This window comes from Eumetopias jubatus, unplaced genomic scaffold (genome assembly GCF_037043125.1).
Source record: "Eumetopias jubatus isolate StellerSeaLion01/CBP00866 unplaced genomic scaffold, mEumJub1_p1.0 scaffold_5, whole genome shotgun sequence".
NCBI classification, from domain to species: domain Eukaryota; kingdom Metazoa; phylum Chordata; class Mammalia; order Carnivora; family Otariidae; genus Eumetopias; species Eumetopias jubatus.
Genome location: NW_028274811.1, coordinates 92,478,751 through 92,505,255, shown reverse-complemented (window position 1 = coordinate 92,505,255; position 26,505 = coordinate 92,478,751). Strand labels below are relative to the sequence as shown.

The following is a 26,505-nucleotide window of genomic DNA, read 5'->3' as shown; positions in this document are numbered from 1 at the left end:
AAGCTGGAACATGACCCCATGTGGTGTGGCTCCAGAGTCTGGGCGCTGTTCACATGGTTAACAGTTACAAAGGAAGGGAGAATAGATATTGGGGGACATGCACAGTCTCTGCCCATATAGCAGCGTGGAAGACAAAGAAGAAAGTGCTCCAGGCAAAAGGAATAGACAAGGCAAACCCCACCCCTGTCTGCTTCCAGGAGCAAGGTCCTTTATAACAGTGCCTCTCAAACTTAAATGTGCCAACAAATCTCTTGGCGATCATACTAAAAGCACACCTGATTCAACAGGACTGGGACCTAGAATTTGCCCCATGATGCCCGAGCATCTGGCTTGTGGGCTACCACCAGATAGACTGTGGACCACAATTTGAGGAGGGAGGACATGTGGTCAAAAGCCCACCACTGCATGACTCCCTTCCTGCAGAGGGCCAACAAATAGTGGTTTGGGCCTGGCGGCAGGCCACACAAGGCCCTTACACCCTTCTTGCTAACCCAGACTTCCAGTTCAGGCTGATTTCCTCTGTCTCTCCAAAGTACCAGGCCACTTGTTGAATGAATGAATGAATGAATGAATGAAAGAAAAGGTAATGCTGGAGGTCAGAAGGAGGGAGAGGCAACTGGTCAGGCCATGGTGTATCTACCTCCAGGGGAAGATTTTGGCTCATTGGCCCCACCCCGCCAGACCCAGTGCTGGCTCTGTGCATTCTGAATCCTCCCAGATGAACAGGTACCATGATTTACCTCTACTTATAGATGAGGAAACTGCCTTCTGGCCCTGCATTTAGAACATGAGCCTCCACCTGCCTCCCCTGGGATTTTTCAAGCCCTGTGAGGGAAACCTTGGAGGTGGGGCCAGCGACAGAACCCCAGGGGAAGTTCAGAATTAGTCTCCTTTATGCCAGTCTTGTGTTACCTCATCTACCATCTCCTCTAATCCACCCATCCTGGAGGGAGATACCGATTACCTCTGAATTTTGCAGGATGAAGCTGAGGCTCAGAGAGGTCTGTGCAGGGCCAAGTCACAGAGCAGGTTGCAACCTGCCTGAGACAACCAGCATGCCCTGTAGGGACCTGGCTCACAGCCAGGTCTCAGTGAAAACCATTCAAAGGAACCATTAAGTGGAAGATGGAAGCAGAGGCAGCTATCTGGTCCATCGCGATCACTTTGAGTGATTGAGCCCTTATGGGGTGCCAGGCACTGCACTAAGCCAGTCTCCCAACTTTCTCATCCGACCCCCAGGAAAAAGCCCTTTAAATGTCATCAGCCTCTTTGTGCAGACGTGTAAAGCAATGGGGGCTCAGAGGTGCCAAGTGTCTTTTCCAGAGAGGCATAGCAGGGAAATGGTGAGTCCACTTTATAAGTCTAGGACTGCCTGACTTCCTCCCTTCTCAGAGCTAGACGCTGTGCGCGACTCAAATCTGGATCATTCATTCATTTAATCCTCACAACTCAAGGAATCTGTTTCACAAATGCAAAAGAGCCCTGAGAGGCTGAGGTTTGCCCAAGGCCACAGAGAGAAAGTGGAGGAAAACGCAGAGGGGGGCTTCGAAGGAACGAATGCGTCTTTGGGAGCTCCCTGCCCTCCCCCCTCCAGCCTCGACTCCAAAGGCCCGCCCCTCCCCCTCCCGGCCCGTGGGCCCCTTTAACCGGGCGGCGGAAGGGGAGGCCGGGGGCGGACGGGCAGCGCCCAATGGGCTGCGCGGAGCGTCACTTCCCGGCGGCGGGAGGCGAGCGGCGGGTGTCCGGGGCGGTGGGCGGCCGGCGGGGGCGGGGCGGCCGGAGGAGGCGTTGGCAGAGGGCTGGGACCCACGCGGCGCCGCAGCCCACCTGGCCTGCAGCAATCCCACCCCCGGCGGCGGCGGCACGATGCCCTTTGACTTCAGGAGGTGAGTGTGGCGACCGCGGACACAGGGGGTGCCCGGGCACGCCGCGGACTCCTCTTGCCCGGCACGCAAAAGCGGCCCGGCGGCCCTGTGCATGCCTCCTGCAGGCCCACGGGGACCTGGGGCGGGCCCCCTGCTGCACACAAAGCCAGAACCTCGGAGGGCCCCCTCGTGCAGCGGGAGGCAAAGCCACCCACCTCCCGGCCGCCCCACCCCTTCCCTCCACCGAGCCCCCTCCCCAGCCTGCCCCAACACCACGCAAACCCGCATCTCCTGCCCCCCCCACCCCCCAGTCTGGGAAACAGATTAAGTCACTCTCCCAGCTGGGAGCAAACGAGCCATCCCCCCCCCTCCCCGGCGATCTATGGAGCCTCATTTCGTGGACCCCACCCCTGCTGACAGGTGCATCCGACCTCCAGTGAGCCCCCAGGGATCCGCAGGGGTCTGCAGCCCCATTACTGCCTGGCAGCAGCTGGAGGGTTTTAGGTTTCCATAGGCTGAGACTGCCCCAGCCTAGGCAGAATGGGAGTCCCGGTCTGTTCTCTGAGTATGGGGGCACCATGGGAGGGGGAGGAGGCCAGGAGCCATGGATAGGGCTCCCCAGAGGGCCCAGCCTGGTCTTGCCGTGGCTTTCTGCAGTCACTACAATGGGTCCTTTGTGGGGTCCAGCTGCCTCATGGTCCACGTTCTGCAGTGCTAGGCCTTCAGAAAGCCTGCCTGAGAAGGGGTCTCCGCCACACTTCTTTGCGGTATGGAGCCCCAGGGAATGCCCTGCCTGAGGCAGCCACACTGTGGGGGTCTGGCCAGAAAAATAGCAGGGCTTCAGTGTGGGGAAGGGCTGGATTAGAATCCTGGCTCTGCTCCCTCCACTGAGCAGCTCAGTATCATCTAGAAGTTAGGGACGAAGGCTCTAGGTTCAGACCTGCCCTCAGCTGTGTGACAGGATGACTTGGGCAAGTATCTGAACCCTCTCAGTATCTCTAAAATTCACTACCTGCAGGTTGGAGCTGAAGTAAGGTCCTCACCTGTGAGGATTGGACACAGGAGAAGCATTGTAGGGTTTAGAGCTCAGAAATAGGACGTCAGTAGATGAGGAGCTTCTCCATGAGGCCATTTCTTCGTCCACAAATTGGGTTCTGATGCTTCCCTCACAGGAGGGAACTCTTCCTCCTCACCTGCCCCTTCCCTCTGCACAGGTGAGAGTGAAGTCAGGGTAAAGTTACAGCCTTCCCAAGAAGAAAAGCCTGGCAGTGACCCCCACGCACTGGCTGATGGGGCACTCCTGCCTTTCCTGGGCACCAATGCCATCTGCAAACATCTGCCAGCTTCCCGCCCCTCCCATGAAGCCCAGAGGCCGGCACCAGGGTCTCAGACACATGCTTGCAGATTCAGGGCAGTTCCAAAGGAGGAAAGCTCCTTGGATGGAATCAGGGGCAGTCCTTACACTGACGGTTAACCTCGGGCCTTGAGAGCTGTGGTTGGCACGTGGGTTCCTGGTTCCACAAAGCCTCCCCTTACCCAGGCTGATACTAAAGATTCCTGACCGCCCCACTCCCATCCCCTTGTGATTTAGTAGGTTCCAGTGATTTTGACTTTGTTGGGGAAAACTGCCACTTTGGGTCATTTAATCCTTTCACTCTGCACCCAACCCCTTAGGAGGAAGTTAAGGCTCCAGGCTGAAGGTCTTGCCCTGGACCTCACGGGACCTAGACTGGGGGGTGGGCCAAGGTCTAGGTCATGCACCGCTTCTGACCCGGTGCCCCTTGAGTTGGAGGTTTGGAGTGCCCTGGTGCTATGGGGGCCCAGCCTAATGAGGTATTGTTTTAATAAATTTTCTTGAGGGCTTGGGCTTACCACAGAATGATGAGACTAGATTTCACCACTTGGCATTTGCGCTTTGGAGGATGAGCCATTTGTGCCTAGTAACCCACACTTTTTAAGATCTGTTAACTCCAGGGCTCAGTTTCTAAGGAAGGTTCCCCCATCTCACACACCTTCTTCCTCTTCGGTGTTCATTCATCAGATGTTTACCGTGCTCAGCCCTCTGCCACGTGGCCCACAGTACCGAGCTGGGGCTGTGTAGCCCTGCCCTCTCAGCACTGAAGAGTAGGGAGGAGGACATCTACCCCTGTACAGGCACTGCGAGGTGCAGACTTGAAGTCTGTTCCCTTGTCACCTGCGGGAGGGAGTTTTCATCTTCATTTTAAATCAAAGGAACGGGAGGCTGCCAAGTAGAAGTTATCTGCCCAGGGTCATATACTGGGGAGCTGGTGGAGCTGGGATTTGAACTCGGGGCTGTTAACTCCAAAGCCGTAGCTCTGGGAGAAAAGGGAATGCTTCGAGAGTCCCAACCCTGTCGGATCTCCTAAGAACTGTGGGGGAAGGGAGAGGGGCATACTGTGATTGGACCCCCTCTCCCAGTTGGAGGCCTGGAAGAAAACCAGGCTTCCTGCCTGTTTTGCTTGCTTGCAACGAGCCAGAATCAGGAGAGGTGTGTGTGTGTGTGTGTGTGTGTGTGTGTGTGTGTGTGTGTGTGTGTGTGTGTGTGAAAACCAGGCTTCCTGCCTGTTTTGCTTGCTTGCAACGAGCCAGAATCAGGAGGTGTGTGTGTGTGTGTGTGTGTGTGTGTGTGTGTGTGTGTGTGTGTGTGTGTGTGTGTGTGTTGGGGGGCGGGGCGGATAGCAATCTCTTGCCCTTTCTTATCAATACTCCTTTTTTTTCTTAGTGCCTACGGGACCTTGTGCAGCTTACCTTCTGTGTGTTCTCCTGTCTGTGAAATGGGCATGAGAACAGTACCCATTGTTGAGAGGATTAAACGAGTCAATGTGTGTAAAGCATTTAGACACAATAAGCACCCAATAAATTTTGGCCACTATTTTCAATATTTGTGTTATTTCATGTAAGCACCTGTATTTCCTAACACTATGTAATTCGCTTGATTATTATACTTATCCTCTTTCTCCCTCCCATTAAATCATGAGCTCCCTAGAGCAAAGATTTTTATCTGTTTTATTCTCTGCTTTAACTCCAGTGCCTAGAACAGCACGTGGGCCAAACTTGCTCTTGGAAATGCCTCTCAGGGTCTGTTACGGAAGTCAAAGGCATGGTGTGATTTGATCTGCCAACTCTTCTTTACTGGGCAGATTTTCTGCCTTTGGTGGAGAATTTTCCCCCTTCCCTCCTTGAATTTGCTCTCTCAGTTGTTTTGGGGGGTTGGAGGAGGCAGGATCCTGGGACTGCCAAGATTACTAGCGTTTGCTTTGCTCCCGTTGAATTGTTTCATTAATCGCTGGCCAGTTGCTGTTGTGGAACTGGCCTTGGGACCCAGATCCGTGGGTGTTGGCTCTGACCGTACCCAGTTCCGGCTGGCAGGGGTTGGCAGCATCTACCACCCACTCAGCCTGGGCTAGGGGTGGGGGACAGTTCCTGCAGCCCGGGCCCAGAGGAGCCTGAGCACAGCTTTCAGAGGGGCAGAGATGGCCCGCTTTCCCGCAGTGGAGGCTCCCGAGTTGAACCCCTAAGTCCTGGGTTTGCTGCTGCCCTGTCACTGACCAGCCAAGCCATGGGACAGTTTACCTTCTCGGAGCCTCGGGCTCTTCGTTTTAAAGACAAGTGGTAACCTTCACTGCCTCACCTGGTAGGGTAGACGTAGGGGCAGGAGAGGTGTCCCTGCCGGGTAGGGCCAGCTCTGTAATTTGTGGGCCCCAGTGCAAAATGAAAATGCAGAACCCCTTGTTGGAAAAGTATCGCGGATTCCAGGACCATGACAGCAGAGCATTAAAATAAGCATAGACCCCCGGAGCAGGGGATCCTGACTGTGTAGGTCACACGCCCATGATGCCGGCCCTGCAGCAGTGCCTTGGTTCAGCCTCCATTACCTCTCACCCTGGCCTTCCTCCAGGAGACCCCAGACCTTCTTGAGAGAACCCTGAGTGAGCCTGTTTTTTCTTTTCTTTTTTTCATAGTAAAGCTTTCCACAGTTAACCTGATTTTCTCATGTCCTGGTTTCAACCTTCAAGCAGGGTCCATTGCTCTGAGGATCAAGTATGAATTCCTCAGCTCCTCATGTGGCTTTGTCTGAGGGGGCCCCTGCAGACCCGGAGCCCCCCTCACTCCCTGTGCCTAGCTAAGCCCCAGGCCCTGCAGGGGGCTCTGAGCCCTTCGTTAACACTCAGCAGTTAGCTAACATGAGTGTCTGTATTTCTACCCTGCCTTATTCCAGAAAGAGCTTGGGGAAGCTGACAGAAACACATACTTTACAGTAATTTTTTTAAAAAGATTTGTTTATTTGTGAGAGAGGGAGCAAGAGTGAGAGTGTATGGCAGGAGGGGCAGAGGGAGAAGGAGAGAGAAACTTAAGCAGACTCCACTCTGAGCGCAGAGCCTGATGTGAGGCTCGGTCCCACAACCCTGAGATCACAATCTGAGCTAAAACCAAGAGTCGGACACTTAACTGACTGAGCCACCCAGGTGCCCCTACTTTACAAAATTTTTAAAAAACATAAATGGGCTTAAAAATGAGGGCAAAAGGGAAATGAAGATTAGACCAGAGGAAAAATGATGTGAAGATGAAGCCAGTATTTTGCGTTTATTGAGTCCTTACTGGGGCCTGACAGTGGTAAGGGTCTTACGTATATCAACTCATGTAATCCCACAGTACCCCTACAACACAGTGTTGTCCCACTTTACAGATAAGCCAGTTGAGGTGCAAGAGCAATGTGGGTCAGCAGAAGGTGCTAGGGTTGAAGTGCTGCCGTCTGGCTCCAGAGCCCCACTTGTCGGCTGTAGCCTCATCTCTAAAGCTTTTCCCCTTCCATTCACCAAGTTCAGAGAGAATGGGAATCTCCTTTAATTGGATTCATTGGCTTTCTCATCTCTAATTCTTTCCCTATAGTGGCCATTAAGAAGCTCAAAGTCATCGGCTTTTTTTTTTTTTAACCAGCCTCGTTTGGTTCAGAAATTGTCTTTAAAGATGCCCACTAATAGTCTCACACTAACTTAGAGCATCTCACTCTGGAGGATCCAGGTTTTACCACATTGGCCGCTGGGGCTTTAAAGCCTAGAACATATGTTTACCTGCTCACCTGGACATGGAATGAGATGGAAATCTCTCCTCTCAAGGCAGTTTGGATTCCTGACTGTGATACCTCATATCTTGAGACAGGGCTTTAGCCAGCTGTGGCCTTGTCAAGTGCTGTTTCCCATCTGGCCATCTTTTCATGTTTTATTTTGGACTTGCTGCTACGAGGGTGTGAGGACGGCATTTGCGGGGGGGCTCACCCACCACCTCTACATCGGTGTCCTCAACACTGGCTGTGCGTTAGAATCACTGGAGGAGCTTAAAAAAAGTCTCCCAACTCAGGCTACACGCCAGACCTAATAATCAGGCTCTGAGGGTGGGGGGCCAGGTATCAGTGTTTTTTTAAAGGCCCTCACATGACTCCAGTGCATGACAGAGACTGAGAAGTTTGCTCAAAATCGGGAGAACCAGTAAGAAGCAGGACTGAGAGCTCTAGGGCAGCCAGGTGGTGAGTAGGTACTTGGAGGGAAGGCTGGGACTGGAGTCTGGTCCCACCTGTCACTCCTATGCTCCCTTCAGCAAGCCACTTCCCTACTCTGGGACTGTTCCTCACCGGTCAAGTGGTCGATAAGTGATCTTACCTTTACACTGATGTCCTTGCTCTTCAGAGTGTGGTCCCAGACCAGCAGCTTCAGCATCACCGGGAGCCCCTGGGAAATGCAGAATCTCAGTGCCCACCTGGAATCTGAATCCGTGGTTTAATAAGCTCTCCACGTGATTTGGATGTGGGGGAAGGTTGCCAAAGCCCTGCTTTGTATGGCTGACTTGACACAGCATCTCTCATTCTGTGCTGCATACAGCGTCCTCCCCTGCCCCGGAGATTCACAACACGTGTGTCCCTTTCTAAAGGCACTGAGAAGTCCTGCATGAGAGGAAGCCGAGTCACTTGGTTTAGCCCAGTTTTTGCCAAACTGATTGTCGAAGCCACCCTGTTGTTCACAAGGCGCCCAGTACCATTTCTCAGAATATAGTGTGGGAAACAGCCCTAATTGATCCTTTAAGGAAGTAGTAATTAGCCTAATTGTCTGTTGTCAACTTTAACATTCGGGTCTGTTAACTTAATTATATTGGTTATAGATGCAAGAAAAGTATAGGACAGGAAAAAAAACAACCCTCTAACACTAGATGTATTGGTTTTTATAAGTCTTGGCCCTTGGGAGAGGCAGGAGAAACTCGGGGTTCCCTGTCCTGCCGAGAGCTGGGGGATACAGAGGTGCTTTACAAATCTCCTCACCCTGAGTGGGCATTATTGTTCCTGTTTTACATCAAGGGAAATCGACCTCAGAGATGATGGATCGCACAGCTCGGGCGTCAAGGGGCCCTGGGGACTGGTGTACACCTGCCAGTATAATCCTCCCCTGGGAGCCCCTTCCTCCTGTAACCCACTGGGCAGCACAGCTGGACAGGAAGCAAGATCCCTTTGAAATGGATTAAATGTTCTCTTTCTCCAAAAGGTAGAAACCCTATTGGAGATGAGAAGCCTGGCTGTTTCAAAACCAAAGTACAGTCACAGGTGCCTGAAACTTTGGGTCCTGGTGTTGTGGCAGGAACCCCTCCACGGCGTTTGCTTTTCTTTCTTGCATTCCAGTCCGGGGCTGGAATCTCTTTGGAGAAGGAAAGGAAGCAATCCTAGTCTTACTAGGAATGCCTGACGGTTCCTCAGCCTGTGATGGCTTGAGCGCTGTCCTGGGCATGTCATTGGATTTAAAAGCCACCCTGACCCCACACGGTAGACACAATTATTAGTAATTTATTTTCTTTAGTTTCTTTTTTAAATTAATCAATACAAAAATTGACTTTTGGTGTACTTCTCTGTGAAATTCAAGACATTCTCTCACAGAACCACCCCCACCGCCATGTAGATACAGAACAGTTCTATCACCATAAGAAACTCTCATGCTATCACTGTGTGGGTCACACTACTAATTCAGTTTTTTAAAAACTGTGGTAAGGGGCGCCTGGGTGGTTCAGTCGGTTGGGCGTCTGCCTTCGGCTCAGGTCGTGATCCTGGAGTCCCAGGATCGAGTCCCGCATCGGGCTCCCTGCTCAGCGGGAAGCCTGCTTCTCCCTCTCCCACTCCCCCTGCTTGTGTTCCCTCTCTCGCTGTGTCTCTCTCTGCCAAATAAATAAATAAAATCTTTAAAAAAAAATTGTGGTAAGAACGCTTAACATGAGATCTACCCTCAACAAATTTTTAAGCGTGCAGTAGTGTTAACTCAGACCTCTAGACGTTACTCATCTTGTGTGACTGGAACTTTATACCCCTCGAAGAGCTCTCCCCAGCACCCACCATTCTACTCTATTTCTACAGCTTAATTGTGTCAGATACCTCATGTAAGCGGGTATCACGTAGTATCTGTCCTTCTCTGACTGACTTGTTACACTTAGCGTAACACCCTCAAGGTTCATGCATCTTGTTGCATGTGGCAGGATTTTCTTTTTTAAGGCTGAGTAATACTCCACGGGATGTCTATACCGCATTTTCTCGCTCCGTTCATCTGTCCGTGGACTTTTAGGTTGTCTCCACATCTTGGCTACCGTGACTAATGGTGTACTGAGCATGGGGGTGTGGTTATTTCTTCAAGATCCTTTCAGTTCTTTTGGGTAAATACCCAGCTGCAGGATTACTGGGTCATAGGGTGTTCCTATTTTTAACTTTCTGAGGAGTCTCTGTACTGTTTCCTGGAGTGGCCGCCCCAGTTTGCGTTCCCACCAGCAGTGCAGGAGCGTTCCTCTTTCTCCGCATCCTCGCCAACACTTTTGTGGGAGAGTGGCCATCCTACCAGGTGTGAGGTGCTATCTCATTGTGGTTTTGATTTGCATTTGCCTGATGACCAGTGACGCTGAACAGCTTTTCGTGTACGTGTTGGCTATTTGTATGTCTTCTTGGAGAAACGTCTATATATAGCTCTGTGGTGAGAGAGTAAACGGTCGGTCACATACCGTGAGGCCCCCAGGGCCCAGGCAGGTACCTTGGTGGGTGATTGGGTGCGGGCTGTGGCCCATGGGAGAGCGACACTCCATCGGGAAGGGGCAGCTCCAGTGCGGCTCTGTCGTTTGTTGCTCCTCAGATATCCCAATTTCTCAGGAAATGATGAAAATCTTCTAAATTGTGTGAAAATGGTTAGGAATCATTTCCAGTTTTATTTTTGTTGAACATGACACTGGGCCAAACCAGTGCCTTCCTGGGGCTGACAGTGGCCGGTGGCTGACAGCAGGCAGCCTGTGTGTCACACGTACCAGTGTGACCACGTGCAGGCTGGGTGGACAGCCCCAGGACTGTCAGAGGTGGTCTGCTGGGCTTGGAGCCCAAGGCAGAGAAGTGAGGGATCTGTGGGCTTGGGCAGAGGCAGCCTAGGGACATGGGGCTTCCCTCCTCTGGGTGGTGCTGGCACGGCCCGGCCGGCTCTGCCACTGGACCCAGCCTTCCTCTTCAGCAGCCCCAGGGCTGGCCAGAGCTCAACTTGAGTGACACTCCCTTGCTCCAGACCGTTTAATACCAACAACCTCCAGGGTGTATCTTGCAGGTGTCCTTCAGGGCTGTGTGGTGATAATAGCAGTGCCCACAATAGGCCCCATTTAGCAAGTGCCTGGCTAAAAGCCTGCCTTGGATTCCCATGGTTGATCCACATATTGGGTAAGAGCCCTTTGTTATCCCTCTTTGTCTGGTGAGGACGCGGGGCAGAAAGAGGGACAGGACTTGGCCGAGGTCGCACAAACTGCAGGCGACGCAGCCGGGACTTGGGGGCTCACCTGTGATATCAGGGCTGACTTTCTTAACCATATACTCACGTGCCCTGGAGGCAAGTGTTATTGCCTCGGACATGCCTGATGTTACCTGCCATCCTTTTTTTTTTATTATTATTCAATTAATTAACATACAATGTATATTATTAGTTCCAGAGGAAGAGTTCAGTGAGTCATCAGTCTTATCTAACACTCGGTGCTCATCACATCACGTGCCCTCCCCAATGGCCATCACCCAGTTACCCCGTCCCCCCACCCCCCTCCCCTCCAGCAGCCCTCTGTTTGTTTCCTATGATTGTCTCTTATGGTTTGTCTCCCTCTCTGATTTCATCTTGTTTTATTTCTCCCTCCCTTCCCCTACGCTCCTCTGTTTTGTTTCTTAAATTCCTCATGTCAGAGAGGTCATATGATACATGTCTTTCTCTGATTGACTTATTTCGCTTAGCATTATACCCTCTGATTCCATCCACATCGTTGCAAATGGCAAGATTGCATTTTTTTGATGGCTGAGTAGTATTCCATTGTATATTACTACCACATCTTCTTTATCCATTCATCTGTTGATGGACATCTTGGCTCTTTCCACAGTTTGGCTATTGTGGACATCGCTGCTATAAACATTGGGGTGCACGTACCCCTTCGGATCAGTACATTTGTATCTTTGGGGTAAATACCCAGTAGTGCAATTGCTGGATCGTATGGTAGCTCTATTTTCAACTGTTTGAGGAACCTCCATACTGTTTTCCAGAGTGGCTGCACCAGCTTGCATTCCCACCAACAGTGTAGGAGGGTCCCCCTTTCTCCACATCCCCGCCAACATCTCTCGTTTCCTGACTTGTTAATTTTCGCCATTCTGACTGGTGTGAGGTGGTATCTCACTGAGGTTTTGATTTGTATCTCCCTGATGCCGAGTGATGTTGAGCATATTTTCATGAGTCTGTTGGCCATTTGGATGTCTTTGGAGAAATGCCCGTTCATGTCTTCTGCCCATTTCTTGATTGGATTATTTGTTTTTTTGGGTGTTGAGTTTGAAAAGGTTTTTTTTTTTTTTATAGACTTTGGATACTAGCCCTTTATCTGATAGGTCATTTGCAAACATCTTCTCCCATTCTGTCGGTTGTCTTTTGGTTTTGTTGACTGTTTCCTTTGCTGTGCAAAAGCTTTATCTTGATGAAGTCCCAATAGTTCATTTTTGCCCTTGCTTCCCTTGCCTTTGGAGACATGTCTAGGAAGAAGTTGCTGTGGCCGATGTTACCTGCCCCCTGTTAGGTGTGTTTATAGTTTGTTTCTCTGGAAGCCTTGGAGGGCTCCTGGGTCACTGTGGAGGGGGCCAGGCCTGGGTGGTCATTTCCTGTTGCCATGCACATCTGTGGGCAGGAAGCCCCTGCTAGGGAGCCACACAGAGGGGTACAGCCCTTCTAGTCGGGAGCAGGTGGGGCTGGTCTCTGGACCCCCCGTCAGCAGGCAGGAGTGGGCTGCAGTGGTGGGGCCAACTGTTCATTGAACATATTTATTGGGGCCCTCCTGTGTGTCAGGCTCAGTTCCAGAAGCTGGGGGATATATAGCCCTGGGCCAAAGAGAAATCCCCCCCTCCCCAGCCCCCAAACTCATGAGACTTGTTTGTGTTCTGGCGTTTGCTTCTCTTTCTCTCTCACTCTTTTTAATTAAATAGACTTTTTATTTTGGAATAATTTAGATTTATAAAAAAGTTGTAAAGATAGTACAGTTACCCCCATCTGGCTTTCTCCAGCGTTCATACCGAGCATTACCACATCTGTCACAGCTAAGAAATTGATATTGGTACATTATTATTAACGAAAATCCAGACTTGATTTGGATTTCACCTGTTTTCCACTCATACCCTTTTACTGCTCCAGGGTTCGATCCAAGATCCTACATTGCATCCAGTGGTCATGTCTCCCCAGTCCCCTGTGGTTGGGGACAATTCCTCAGCCCTTCTTGTTTTTCATGACCTTGGCAGCCTTGAGGAACACTGTCCAGGGGTCCTCAGGAATGGCCTTCAGTCTGGATTTGTCTGGTGTTTTCTTAAGATTAGACTGGGGTGTGGGTGGAGTGCCTTTCTCAGTGCATCCTGTCAGGGGTACCACGTGATGTCCCTGGTGGTGTTCACCTTCAGCTGGCTCAGGCAGCATGGCCAGGCTGCCCCCATATTACCGCTCTTGATCAGCTGTCTTTCTCCCCACCTTCCTTACTGTGCAGTTGTTGTCCTGTAGGGAAGGGCACTGCAGTAGGAACCACCTAGCTCGGTGGAGGGGGTAGGAGGTATCATCGCGGCTTGGAGTAGTCTGACACTGCCATCCACACTCTTTCCATTATACCCCGGGCTCTTTGAAAGAAGAGCTGAGAAGGAGGCCTGTAGGAGAGTGAGGCCTGTAAGAGAAACCTTGAAAGGACTGGGAGTATTTCATCCAGTGCAGAGAGGTGTTTTAAAGGTTTGTCCCACAGTCGTTCAGGCCCCCTACGGTAGACAGGGTGGTGGGCCTATCCTGAGCCATCCCTGTGGATCCAGGAGGTGGCTTTTGACTTGGATCAGATAGCAACTCCCTATTTGTCACCACTAGCTGAAATCTCACCCAGCATTCTCAGCCAGCCTTAAGCACCCCCTCCTCCCTGAAGCCCTTCCCGTTCTTCCCAAGTGGCGATGCTCTCCCTGACTGTGCCAGCCCCTCCTCTCTCCATCCATCTCTGTGCTCCGTCCCTCCCTTGCTCCCTTCCTGTCTGGCCGCAAGGACTCCAGACTGTGGCTGTGTCACCTGTGTGCTCCCTCCTGCAGGACCCAGCCCAGGGACTGGCACATAGGGCATGGCAGTCCCTGGGTGATGTGCTCAGCAGAGGCGCATGGCATTGTGGTGGGGGAAGGGCTTTGTCCATCTCCAGCAGCCCTGGCTTCAAGTTTCAGCTGCACTGCTTCCCACACGTTTGACTTTGGCCAAGATGCTTCACACCCCTGAGCCTCATTTGCCTCCTTGCAAGCCGAGCCAAGTCATCAGTAGCGCCTGGCTCCCAGGGTTGTCATGAGGGCTAATTGAGCTTGTTTCCGTAAAGCCCTTCAGACTGCCTGGCATCTGTTTGGTACTCAGTAATTATTTGTTACAGAAAACAAGGAAATCCAGACTGTCACAGAAGACTTCCAGGTTGGCAGGAAAGTGGACTAGAGATGCCTCCTTTATATCAGCCTAAGTCAGCGAATTTCCATAGCACACCTGAAAATCACAGTGATGTCATGCAACAGAAGTTCATTTCTCACTCATGTAATAAGTCCCAGGGCGGCTGGGGGTGCTCTGCCCCTCACAAGTACCCAGAGATCCAGGTTCCTTCCATCCTGTGGCTCTGTCCTCCCTGAGGGTGTGTTGGGTCCTCTCCCAGGCCTGGCAGTGGGGAGAGAAGGGGAGGATGTGGAGGGCTAGGTAGAAGGTGTGGATTTGGCGCCATCACTTCTGTCCTGACCTGGGGACCTGCTCCCACCCAGCTGCGGGAGCAGCCAGGAGGCCCAGGCAAGCCTAGTGCCAGGAGGAGAACAGGAGGGGCTTAGGTGTGCCTGTCACTGGCAGAGGTGGTAACCGCGCTCAGTACTTTTCAGCCTTCCACCATTCTGGCACCAGCTCCGTAAGCTGGGGGCATATTCCTAAACAACATGTGTTGTTAGTCATTTTTCTTTATTCAGTTTTTTTAACCATATTTTTATTTATGAAAGGTCGCTTTATAACATTTTTGGAAATAGCGAAGCGGTATCACCTGCCAGAAATAGATACCAGTAATTGCAGGGTTGTTCCGTTCGAGCTAGCTGGGGCCTGCCAAAGTTGTTGAGTCTGCTAAAAAAAGGGGGGGGGGGTGGGATGGATATTGGCCAGTGCCAGAAAGATGAGAGGTCGGCGAGGGAGCAGCACTGCCTGAGACTTCTTTGATGTTCTCAGAATGTTCAAATGAGAACTCAGCAGGGATTAACCACACTGTGCAACCTAAAGCCACTTAAGCGCCAGGTCCGCATATTACCTGAAATCAGCCTGGGTCACACCGGTGGCCTGGGTGCCACACTTCGGGAAATGCTGGCTGCGGGGACAGCTAGCACACAATATGTACAAATCCAAAACTGGGTGCGGGGAGAGGTGGATGAGGTTCACTGCTTCACCTCATAGCACTTAGCACTTCACAGTTTGCACCTTGATCTGCGAGGGAGGAATTAAGAGTGTCACTTGGCCAAGGGAAACTGAGGCCCAGGGCAAGACATGACCCTCTCCAACCCCCCAACCCCCCGCCCCCACTCGGAGGGCCAGACTTGAGTGCCCCTTCCTTCCACTGTCCCTGACTGCCATCTTTGGTTGGGGAAGGCTTCCTCCTGTAGGTGCGACTACACGGGGCCAGGGCCCGTGTGTTCATGCTGCTCTCCCATCTCTCTGTCCCTGGCGCCCATCACCTGCCTGGTGCATGTGGCTGTGTTTGCAGAGGAATGCCAGCCTCCCAGGCCTGCTTTGAGGAGCCAGGAAATCAGAAGGCAGTCCTGGGCCTGTTTGGGAACTTGTCACCCACTCACTGGCCCAGTGGGTGACATAAATGTGGTGACAGCATCAGTTGGTACTGGCACCTGGGGGACTGTTCAGCTGCACGCTGTTGAAGGAAGGGTTCCCCCTGTGCCCTGTCATGCCTTTTTTTTTTTTAATTTTACTTTATTATGTTTTGTTAGTCACCATAACTTATCGTTAGTTTTTGGTATGGTGATCCACAATTCATTGTTTTCATATAACACCCAGGGCTCCATGCAGTACGTGCCCTCCTTAGTACCCATCACCGGGCTAACCCATCCCCCCACCCCCCTCCCCTCCAGAACCCTCAGTTTGTTTCTCAGAGTCCATAGTCTCTCGTGGTTCATCTCTCCCTCCGATTCCCCCCCTTCATTTCTCCCTCCCTTCTCCTAATGTCCTCCATACTATTCCTTATGTTCCACAAATCAGTGAAACCATATGATAATTGACTTTCTCTGCTTGACTTATTTCACTTAGCATCATCTCCTCCAGTCCCATCCATGTTCATGTAAAAGTTGGGTATTCATCCTTTCTGTTGGCTGAGTAATATTGCATTGTATATATGGACCACATCTTCTTTATCCATTCATGCCTTTTTGACATTGTTTTATCCTCTGGACTGGGGCCGAGTCCTCCAGTGATCTGTTCACAGAGTCGAGGTGTCAGCTTCCTCTCCTAATTCCCCTACCCCCTCCCATGTTCCACCTCCTCAGGCAGCACCAAGCCCCGCCCACTGAAAACAGGCAGTGTGCCCCAGGGAGGCCAAAAGGTATTGTTATTCCCATAGTGGAGGTGAGGAGGTGGAGGCCCAGGGAAGTGGGGTTCGTTCATTCATTCATTCATTCATTCACTATTCATTTAAAGATTTATTGGGGAGGGGGCACCTGGGTGGCTCAGTTGGTTAAGCGACTGCCTTCGGCTCAAGTCATGATCCCAGGGTCCTGGGATCAAGCCCCGCATCGGGCTCCCTGCTCAGCGGGGAGCCTGCTTCTCCCTCTGCCACTCCCCCTGCTTGTGCTCTCTCTCTCTGTGTCAAATAAATAAAAATCCTTAAAAAAAAAAAAAAAAGATTTACTGGGGAGGATTCCAGGGAAAAGAAGACTGACTTTGTCTTTACCTTCATGATGCTTCCAGGCTAGTGGGGGATAAATATGGGCTGACAATGGTGAACAAACAATGGCATAAAAGGTTATTTTTCATCGTAGTGCGTACTGAGAAGGAAGGAAAAGTGGATGGGGCAGTAAAGGGTTTGTGGCAGAGGAACTAACTGGATCAGCACGGCCATCTGGTACTCTTCCTCCAAAAAGATCCTCCCAGACTGCCTCTTCAGTCTGATTTGGGTCTCGCCTCAACCCCTTCCCTGGCTGAATGAACCTTTTTATCAGACCTGGGCACGCCCTTCAGATCACTCAGCACAACTGCGGTGATCTCTGTGTGGCCTTTGTCATTTAACATTCTGTGTCAATGGAGTCTAAGCTCTTGAGAGCAGGGACCAAATCTATTTGCCCATCATTGGGTCCTGGTGCTGAGGCCAGGGTCGGCACACAGCAGGTGCTCAGAAAATATTTATCAAATGAAGGAAGGAGAGAGACAGAGAGGAAGGGGCCAGTCCAGCTAGAGTCAGATCCCCAGCCTGGGGATGTGGAACCCATGCTCTCCTCACCTCACACCTTCCACGAAGCAGCTCAGAACCCCAAACAAGGGGAGACCCCCCCTCCCCCCAGCACCTGGCAGAGAGCTCCAACTCCACCGAGATTAGGTGCTTTGTTGCCATATCTCTGTGTTTGGAAATGTTTCTAGTTTTGTCCCGAGGGCGAGGGCGTTAAGTACATCTGAAAGGATTTATTTCTCTAGCACTGCAAATGGGAAATGTTTCCTACTGACTCTGTCCTGAGGAATTGGGAAATCAGACATTACTCAGGCCCTGCCCAAAGTGGGAATGGGCGGCTGGCTGCCTGTCCAAATGGGACGCCACCGGGTACCCCCCCATCCTCACTGACTTCACTTGCTTGAAATGGCACAATAGCCCCCAGAATCTGAGGTCGGGAAGTTGGGCAGGAGAGGACACCTGACAGTCCGTGCTCACCCTAGCCTAAGGGTTAGGCCTAATTGTTCCCATTTTGAACAAACAGGCTCAGAGCGGTTGAGGGCTGGTCCCAAACTCATATAACTAGCAAAGTAACAGAGCCAGTCCCTAAACTCACAACTTTCTGACCTCCAGAAAGTGATGCCTTCTGTTAGATACCTGACGTTGGAAGCTCAGCTTGCCCATTTTTCAGTTTCAGTTGAGCAATTCAGTTCAATCTGGAATGGGCGGGTTTCTCTAATCACCTGGGCCCTGCGTCCCACCACACTCACCCACTGCCCCACGGCTCTGTCTGGTCCAGGATGGGCCTAGGATTCTACATTTTCAGAGTGTCCTCAGTGATTCTTAGGGTCAGGTAGGCTGGGAAAAGCCTGAGGTCTGAAGTCTTAACCGTTATGATTCAAATGTAATCCTAAGAGCTGAGCACAAATCTTAATTAACAATGATCATAAAAGTGTTCTGTGGGACTTAAGAGTTTAGAAAGCCCTTAGGAGATGAAGTGTGGTCTGGGGATGATGGTTTTCTCTGTAGATGAGGACACTGAGCTGGAAAGGGACCGCGGGAGCACGGCTTTCCTGAACTCAAACCCCATCCTTGTTTAGTTTGCTGTAGGAGGTGTTTGCTTCTTGCTTGGTGAGTGCTAGTTAGGTGTTCAGATCCTTCCCAATGACAGAGCTGTGGGTTTTGACCCTTCTGAGTCCCTCGTACAGAGAACTAGACCTGAAGCTCTTCTCTGCAGTCAGATATTTCTGGAAGGAGGGAAGTGAGAAGTTGCAGGTGCTAGACAGTTGGGGGGTGGGGGTGATAGTGGAAGTAAATGTTTATTGAGCGTCTCCTGGGCATTGGCCCCAGTGCTACACGCTGCAAATATGTCATCTTACTCACTTCTCACAACGAACCCATGCAGTGGGGGCTTTTACTTCCCCGTTTTGCAGGTGGAGGAAATTGAGGTAGAGTGATTTGCCCCAGTGTTGGTGTGTGTTAAGGTTCTGGGCTGATTAGAGCCCATAAATACGGGAGCTGGGGGGGCCTTGAGATGGATGGAGCCAGCCACTAGTTTTTGGAGCTGGGGAGGGGGGGACCCGAGATCCTGAGAGCTGAGGGGCTCTGCCCAAGTTCACCCTGCAAGCCAGGTGGTAGGGGGCTGGTTTCGCTCTCAGACCTGCCTGACTTTCTTCCCCAACTCCTCTTTGGTTGCTCAAGCTATAAAACTGGGTCACACTCAAAGCCAGGTGCTTTGTCAGAGCTGAGTTAACCCTGAGTCAAAGGAGCTATGAGAGGGTTCACCCACCCACCTCCACTGCACCCTGGATCAGGCCACTCGCAGTTGGGGCCATACTGGCACGTCAGCCCCCTTGGACCGCCGCCTGCCCTGCACTCACTGGAGCATGACGAGTCAGCCACCCAGGGACTCGGCGTGTTCTGGCGCTGCTGTTGCATGCCGCACCTGGGACAGCTGGGGCATCCACCCGTGCTGCGTCCTTGGCCAGCTCACCTCACCTCTCTGAGTCGGTTTTCTGGTCTACAAATGGGGACACGAATCCTGACATCCCCCCGACCACCTCCACCGCCACCAACCCTAGGGTTGCTGAGTGGAGTTAAGGAGAGAACCTCCCACAGCTCCTGGAGCAGAGGAGGTCCCAGTTCCGCGTCATGGCCCCTATACTTTCCTTCCCCTATTTATGAAACTTCCTGACAGGCTTGACCTGCTAATGCAGAGACTAAACCGGTAGCACTGGGGGTTGAATTCTGCTCCATCACAGATATTATTTCATCCTCACATTCTTTTAAGCAAGTTGAATTAAATGCCAGCACTTTCAAGTTAGATTTCACATAAAAATCGATTACCATTGCCTCCTGAAAAATGGGGCTCTCTGGGCTCTCTGGCCAGGTGGCAGACGTAGCTATCACTAAGGAGTGGCCACATGCTCCCCCACTCCCTGTTGCCTGGTCCCCAGCTGTCTCCCCTTCATTTATGAGACCTGCATCCTAGTTCGTAATAGGCCAGTTTCTGGGCACAGGCAGGTCTGAGAGGCAACAGGTCACAGGCAGAGCTGGGCTGGGCAGAGCCCTGGGACCATAAGCGGGTGGGGAGGTGCATGGGCCAGGCAGGGAGGTGAGTTGGGTTAGGGGCTTCAGGCATCCTGCGAACCTCTCTGAAATGTGAAGACACTCTTGTAAAGAAGCCAAGTTGATTTGACCTAATGGAGGTTAGGAGTCCAGATTCCTGTCAAAGACTGCCTGGGCTCAAGTGTTCCACTTGCCAGCTCTGTGACTTTGGGCAAGTGACTAAACCTCTCTGTGCCTCACTTTCCTCATCTGCAAAATGAGAATAGTGGGTTGTTCATGTGTGTGCCCTGACACATCGTAAGCATTCTACATGTCAGTGGCTAATAATCCTATCCCCAAATAGGAGATTTGTCTAAGATCTTTAAGAGATGGTCTGGAAAGGTTCTTGGAGAAATTGGCCTGTGTCTGGAAATCCCAAACAGAGACTAGTATAATTGAGTCTATTCCTGCTAAAAGAAAATTGCCAAAGAATCAGGTGTATTGTCATCATTGCTGGAGGGGGCCAGTTTTGCATGTCTCATGACTCCATTTTGAACAGAATGCTTAAAGATTCTATTAAGGACACTCCATGGGGAAGGAGTAGAGTGGAGGAGAGTGAGGCCCGGAGGTAGTTTTTAATTTTTCAGAACGCTAGTGCATTCTGCCCAGGTACCCTGTGTCGGCAGATTAGCTTGCAAGACCTGGTTTCTGCTGGCCAATGTCATCTACCACCTCACAGGGTCTTCCTGTGGGCCTCATGCCCACAGTGGACACCGAGGACCCAGGCAGGGAGGTTTCCCTTGGAAGGAGCCAGTGGCCTTTGGGATACAGCAGAGACCAGGGTTAAGAGCTTGGTCTCTGAGTCTCCCACCAGGCTGCCAGTGCCTTGCTCTGCCTTGGTCACTGCTGGGTCCCCTAGACCTGGGACAGTACGGGGCACACTAAAAAAATATGTCGAATAGTAAGTGAGCAGAGTTCGAATCCCAGCTGTCTTTGAACGACAGCTCTGCTACTTGCAGGCTCTCTGATTTCACAGCGCCTTACTCGCATCATCGGGGGGGATGGGGGCGGGACCTTCTTCCTGGGGAAACAGGAGCACTTCAATGATGTAATGATGGGAAGTTGCCCAGCGTGGCGCGCCCTGCCATTGGAAGGGCGCAGTACATATGGCTGGGATTATTTTTGAGTTTGCACAGGTATTTGAACCTTGATACAAGCTACCACATCGGCCTCTGGCCCTGTGGGTGGCAGCGTTGGAACTGCCATTTTGGAATCTTTACGTGAGCATATTGGCAGCCCAGAGAAGAGAGGGTACACAGGTTTGGCTGAGGGAGAGGAGCTCTGGGGAGAGCCACCCCTGTTTGGCAGAGAAGCGCCTGTGTGTCCTTATATGTGTGTGTGAGTGTAGCGTGCGTGTGAGTGTGTACATGTGTGAAAATGTGTTCACGTCTTTGCCGAAGGCCCAGGGGTAGCCATCATCGCCCCAGCTGGTGTCCCAGTGTAGGGCTCCCAAGTGTGGGGACGTGGGATGTGGACTTGGTGTCTGCCCTCTCACCAGGCTTAACTGGTTTGCCGTGAGCTCTGGTTGCTGGAAAGATATGACACAGGAGCTGTGATATGTAGGAATGTCTAGCAAGTGAGCTGGACCCAGCAAGGTCAGTGACTTGTGAGTGGCTCCTGGGTCTGCTGCTTCCTCAGGGGAACCTCCTGCCAGGGACCTCTCCGCTGGCTTTAGAACACATTCCAAGCATTTCCCTCACTTGGTCCCCCATAGCAGCCCTGTAGGGAAGGAGTTTCCCATTTCACAGATGGGAAAATTGAGGCCCAGGGGGTCACAGTCTGCCCGGCTGGCTAAGGGCAATTTGCTGGTTCAAATGCAGATTCCCACGGCCCCGCCTGGAGTTTGTGATGTGGGGCATCAGGGCCCTGGCCTCTGTATTTTAAACACCCTCTCTGGGGGCATTGTAATAATCGGGAGAGTGGAACCCCAAGCAGGAACTTCAGGCTCTGGCCTTGTTGTTTGCTCAGTCTGGCCAATCGTGGCACCTTTCTGGGTTTGATTCAGTTTCCTCAGCTGTGAGGTGGGGAGAGCAATAGTGAACTTCTAGTAATGTGAAAATTCTAGAAGCAGGCGTGTAGCACTCTTAGGGTCCAGTGAATACACATTCGTTGTTATTATTCCACATGAGATTTGTTACAAAAGCAGTTTAAGAAACAAAGGGGGCACCTGGGTGGCTCAGCCGGTTGAGCGTCTGACTCTTGGTTTTGGCTCCAGTCCTGATCTCATGGGGTCATGCGATCCAGCCCCATGTTGGGCTCTGCGCTCAGCAAGTCTGCTTGGATACTGTCTCTCTCAAATAAATAAATAAATCTTTAAAAAAGAAAGAAAAATGCTATCTGTATGTATAATGCATCGAGTGTTACAGGCCACCCTACTCCCCAAACTGTCCACTGAGTGGTGTTCTCTGAACACCACAGGGCTGGGCAGGGATGGGGATGCTGGTTTCCAGGAGGGCAGTGGGGACAGGAGAGGAAGCACACTTACCTGCCTCTTGTACCTGATCTGGATCCAGGGAACATGTCCCTGGATAGGCCCCCACGCCCCTCGGCTGGCAGCTTGGCTGGGCCAACTGTTCCGCCCAGCACTTCCGGTGAGATGGTCTCCATCCCCGCTAGCACCTTGTTTGCTCCTTTGTTCACTCATTCATGAACTGTTGTTACCCGTTGAGCTCTGTGCCACACACTGTGCTGGAGCTGGGGTTTGAAGCTCAACGCCACCAACGTGGTACCTGCTCTCATGGAGCTTCCGTTCCAATGGGGAAGATGGACAATTAAATGAGCAAGAGTTTTCTGAGCGGGAACGTCCAGGGAACTCTGGGGATTCTGATCGAACTTTTTGCAGGGCTGGAGGAGGGCCTCCCCATGGTGTCACCCCTGAGACCTTAGTGATGAGCAGAGCCAGGTGGATGCCAGGACGAGGGGTCCAGTCCTGTGCAGAGGCAGGGGCAGGAGTGAAGTGTCAGCACACAGTGAACCGGAGAATGCATCTGGGGCATGATGAGAGTGCCCTTGACCCTCAGCGCAGTGAGGACGGGTTTGAGCAGGGGAGCCAAGTTCGATTTGTGGTGTGGCAGCCTGCAAGGCTGGGCTGTAGAGGCGGGCTATGGTGCAGCCCGGCAGGGCCAGGCAAGCCGCTGCTGGCTCTTGTGATGTTTAGTCTCTCTGCCAAGAAGCTGCTTTGATTCATATTTTCCACATGGACTTGGGATGTTTGGAAAATGTTGACCTTCAACTAATCAAATGTCACTTATTAAATTGTAAGTCACGTCCTACTCAATTAAAAAAAAAAAGAACAATGGACCTGTGACTTAGTTCATGGCCTGTTGGCAGGAGGCAACTTGACGGTACTTGAGGCCAGAGAAAAGGCAGGTGCCTTATCAGTGACCCACCCCCCCACCCGCCACCATGTCCCTGGGGTTGGGCCTTGTGTCATTTCACACAGGCTGGAAAGGAGTGGAGTCCACGTAGGTGATAATGCTTGACCAGAAAAGAAGCAGATGGCAGAACATGCACAAGTGGGGAGTGAATTAGGGGGCTTCCTGGAGGAGGGACACTTGAAAGATGAGCCAGGGTCGATCAGTGAAGGGCAAGGGATGGCATTCTAGCCGAGGGGCTCTGTAGCCTGATGACAGATTGGGAGGCAGGGAGAGTGGTGTCAGAAAGAGTGGGGCTAACAACAGTTTGTGGACCTGGCCCAGGATCTGCACGTTTTTGCATCAGGCAGTGGGGAGCCATAGCAGGTTCTTGAGGAAGGACAAGTGTTTAGGACAAAAAAAGGGATCAAGTGAATGTAAGAACTCCCTAGGGCATGGATGAAGGGGAACTGAAAGCCTATTGGCATGGGTTTGTATATTTCCCAGGGACATCGAGTGAGTATTCTCTCTGATGGGATGACTGCTCATTATTCACACTCTCATGGAGGCCAACCTGAGACTGAATTCATGCATACAAAATGCCTGAAGCACACTGCAGGCATACAGGCAGCATTGGAATCGTGGCCAAGGGTTAGGGCCCCTGAAAACCCCACCGCAGGGAATTCACAGTTGGGGAGTTGAAAAGCTTTTTGGAAAATAGCATTGGGGCCCCAAGGCCACTCGTAGATATTAAGAACATGTTGATGTATTTGAAGTTCATTAAAATAATATAGAAAAGAGAATACTCTCGATGTTTTAGACATCTTAAAGTAGGAGTAACAGGAACTTCTTTCAGCTTCATGTCTTCATCTGCAAAACGGGCCCAATGATAGTGTCAACTTCACGGGGCCATTCTGAGGATCACAGGGGCTGATGCAGGTGAGACATTGGCATTGGGCTTGGCTAGAGTAGGTTCTCTGTTGATATGCCTGGAACAATCCAATTCATTCTCGCTTACCATGCTGACTTACTACAAGTGTAAGCATTTCTGTTCCAGCAGTTTCAGGGAGATGCTAATAAATTTGTTTCGCTTTTTTGCAGAGATGCCCTGAGTAAGAGACTTTTCCCCTTTACATCTAGAACTCACTGCCTTGTGTGAACAGTCACTTCCCTGGCCCCACCCCCTCCCAGCTGTGGGACCTCAGGCGGGTCCTTCATCCCTCTGGGACTCAGTTTCCTCATCTGTAACAATGGGCTAATAGCGCCCCACCTCAGTATTGCGTGAGGCAGAATGAGATCACGGACGTGAATTGTCAGCAAGTGCTCCTCCATGGCCACCAGGTCGATGACCCCCTCCTCCTGGGGTCCTCTGTACCCCCAGGGGTCCTGTGTACCCCCAGGACCCAAGGCAACCCTGCCCTCTTACACATGACTCGGCTTCCTCCCCATGTCCTTGTCTTCCATCTTTCACTAGAGTTCCTAGAGTAGGAATAATCAAATCTAGGTCTCCCCATCTGCTTCCGGCTTTACTTCCCTTTTCACTTTTAATCCCCCAAGGCTGTTTGACCATTCATTTATTCATTCATTCTCTCATTTATTTGCACATATTCATGCTGGTCATTGCACTCTGCACTAGGGTCCAGTGGTGAACAAGAGGGATGTAGCCCCTGCCATCATGGAGTCTTTGGTTTCAACAGTTAAATCAAACACCCAATTAAATTTGTAGTTCTCAGCTGATATGAGGGCTGCGTAGGAGAACTCAGAGGGCTCTAGGACCTGAGTCTTCTAGGGATCAAGGAAACCTCACTGCGGTGACTGAGCGGCTCTTTGAAAGATGCTTAGGGTTGAAAGGGAGGGAGGCCCAGGTGAAGGGCGCAGCATGGGCACAGGCTGGAGGCAGGGAGGATGCTGTGGCAGGTGGAAGTAGGGCCGAGGAGTGCTGGGCTGGAGGTGTCAGCTGAGGCAGGCCATGAGGGCCTCATAGGGCATGGTTAGGAATCTATCCTTTATCCTAAGACGCCTTCGGCCTATGAAGGATTTTAAGATCTTCGTGAAAAGCTCACCCCGGACTGAAGGGGAGGAGCGGAGCCTGTTAAGGTCCTTCTGCAGCGTTCAGGTGAGGGGGGTGGTGCTCTGTACCATCACACCTCCTGGGGCCTTCTTGAATCACCCATTGGAGGAGCCACTCAGCTGGGGTCCTCAAGGCCAGAATCCTTGTGTTGATATGCAGGAAAGTTACAGACACCAGGGTTGTGTGTCCCAGAAGCTTGGGGGAGGACGGAGGAGCCTTTGATGAATTGCCAGCTACCACGTGTCCACGAGGATTATAAGGTAGGCGGCTCCCCGTGAACCGAGGAAAAGGCTTTTTATTTAGAGCCTTCTGGTGTACCCAGCAGATCCAAGTTCATAATCTCAGCTAACCTTCCCAGCGCTCTGCGGACAGGGGTGGGAGTGTCCTGCTGTCCAAAGAAAGAAAACAGGGTTAAGCATTTGTGAGGGACCTGCCCCACATCCCGAGGCTCCCACCTGCGTTTTGAGCCAAAGTCCGAGCTCCCCTGCCCTGTAGGTAACAGCAGGGCGAGCCCGCCTGTGATCCTGAAGCACTGTGGATGGGTCACGCCCAGTCGGAAGCTCTGTAGGTAGCCCACGAGGCCTGTGGCTGGAGGAACATGCTATGAGGGCATGACTTCTGAGGTTCACGTTGCCTTCTTCATACACCACCTGGTCCAGGCTCCCCTTCAGACTCCCAGGATCCCCTGGGCCCAGGTGCACAACAGGCGGCCTTCCTGGGGAGGGCTCTGCCCCGCTGCATGCCCCGCGGTGTCCCCTCCCCCAGTCCATCCTTTCAGACCTTGGGTGGAGGCAAGGCTGTTCCCTGTAAATACCAGTCCCCTTACATGTGCATTTTTCCTCTATGATTTTTCCTGTTTTGATGAAACACTGCTCTTGGCTGTTCAGGTTCCCAAGAGGGGACTTGAGGCCCCTGCCCAGCCAGCCGGTCATTCAGGAACTTTGCTCCCAGGCCCAGCCCCGCACCCAGCCCGCATTCCGCCGGGGCCATAACCTTCGTGCTCTGTGTGAATGGGGCCCGTTCCTCCCCCACTCCCAATTCCCATGGTTCCCACGGATGCCTCCTTATCGCTTTTTCCAGCTGACTGAAAAGGCTGCATTCTGGCCCCAAGTTACCACCCCCACCCCATGCCCTTTCTGTTTTCTGTTTTCTCCTAGACTGAAGGGTGTGAGAGTTTACTACAGTTCAAGGTCCCGCCTGCCTCTGAGCCCACAGCAGGACCTGACTTACAGGCTGCCTGTAGGGGAAGCCCAGGGGAGGTGCCTGTTAACGACACTAGCCTAGTAATTCACTGGGCGGATGCACCGAGTGCCTACACTGTGCCAGGCATTGCTGTAAGCGCCGGGCATAAAAGGGGTGAAAGTTAAGTATCGTGGTGCTAACAGCACCATCCGCCCGCCGGTAGGAGAGGCATAGCTGTGGTCATTGGCCCCACTTTGTGGGCTAGAACGGAGGCTCAGGGAGCTGCTCTGGGCTGCTCAGAGCTGTGGGTCACTTCTCTGCCACCTCTGTGGGAACCACTTAGAAAACTTCCCTTCTTTGGGGTTCCGGGAGCCCTATACAGCCCCCACACCTCCTTCAGCTGAGTGGGGGCTCATGTCCAGCCCTTGCTGTCTGCCCCAGTCAGGTGACCTGT

General features: G+C 52.0%; 1 protein-coding gene across 1 annotated transcript in view; it reads left to right on the top strand.

Moving 5' to 3' along the window:
- Positions 1-1,743: 1,743 nt before the first annotated feature.
- ERGIC1 (endoplasmic reticulum-golgi intermediate compartment 1) overlaps positions 1,744-26,505 on the top strand; it is a 103,156-nt gene continuing 78,394 nt past the window's right edge. The window contains exon 1 of the mRNA XM_088023473.1: positions 1,744-1,886. Coding sequence (XP_087879599.1) covers positions 1,867-1,886 — 20 coding nt within the window. The 5' untranslated portion in view covers positions 1,744-1,866. The remainder of the gene's footprint in view (positions 1,887-26,505) is intronic.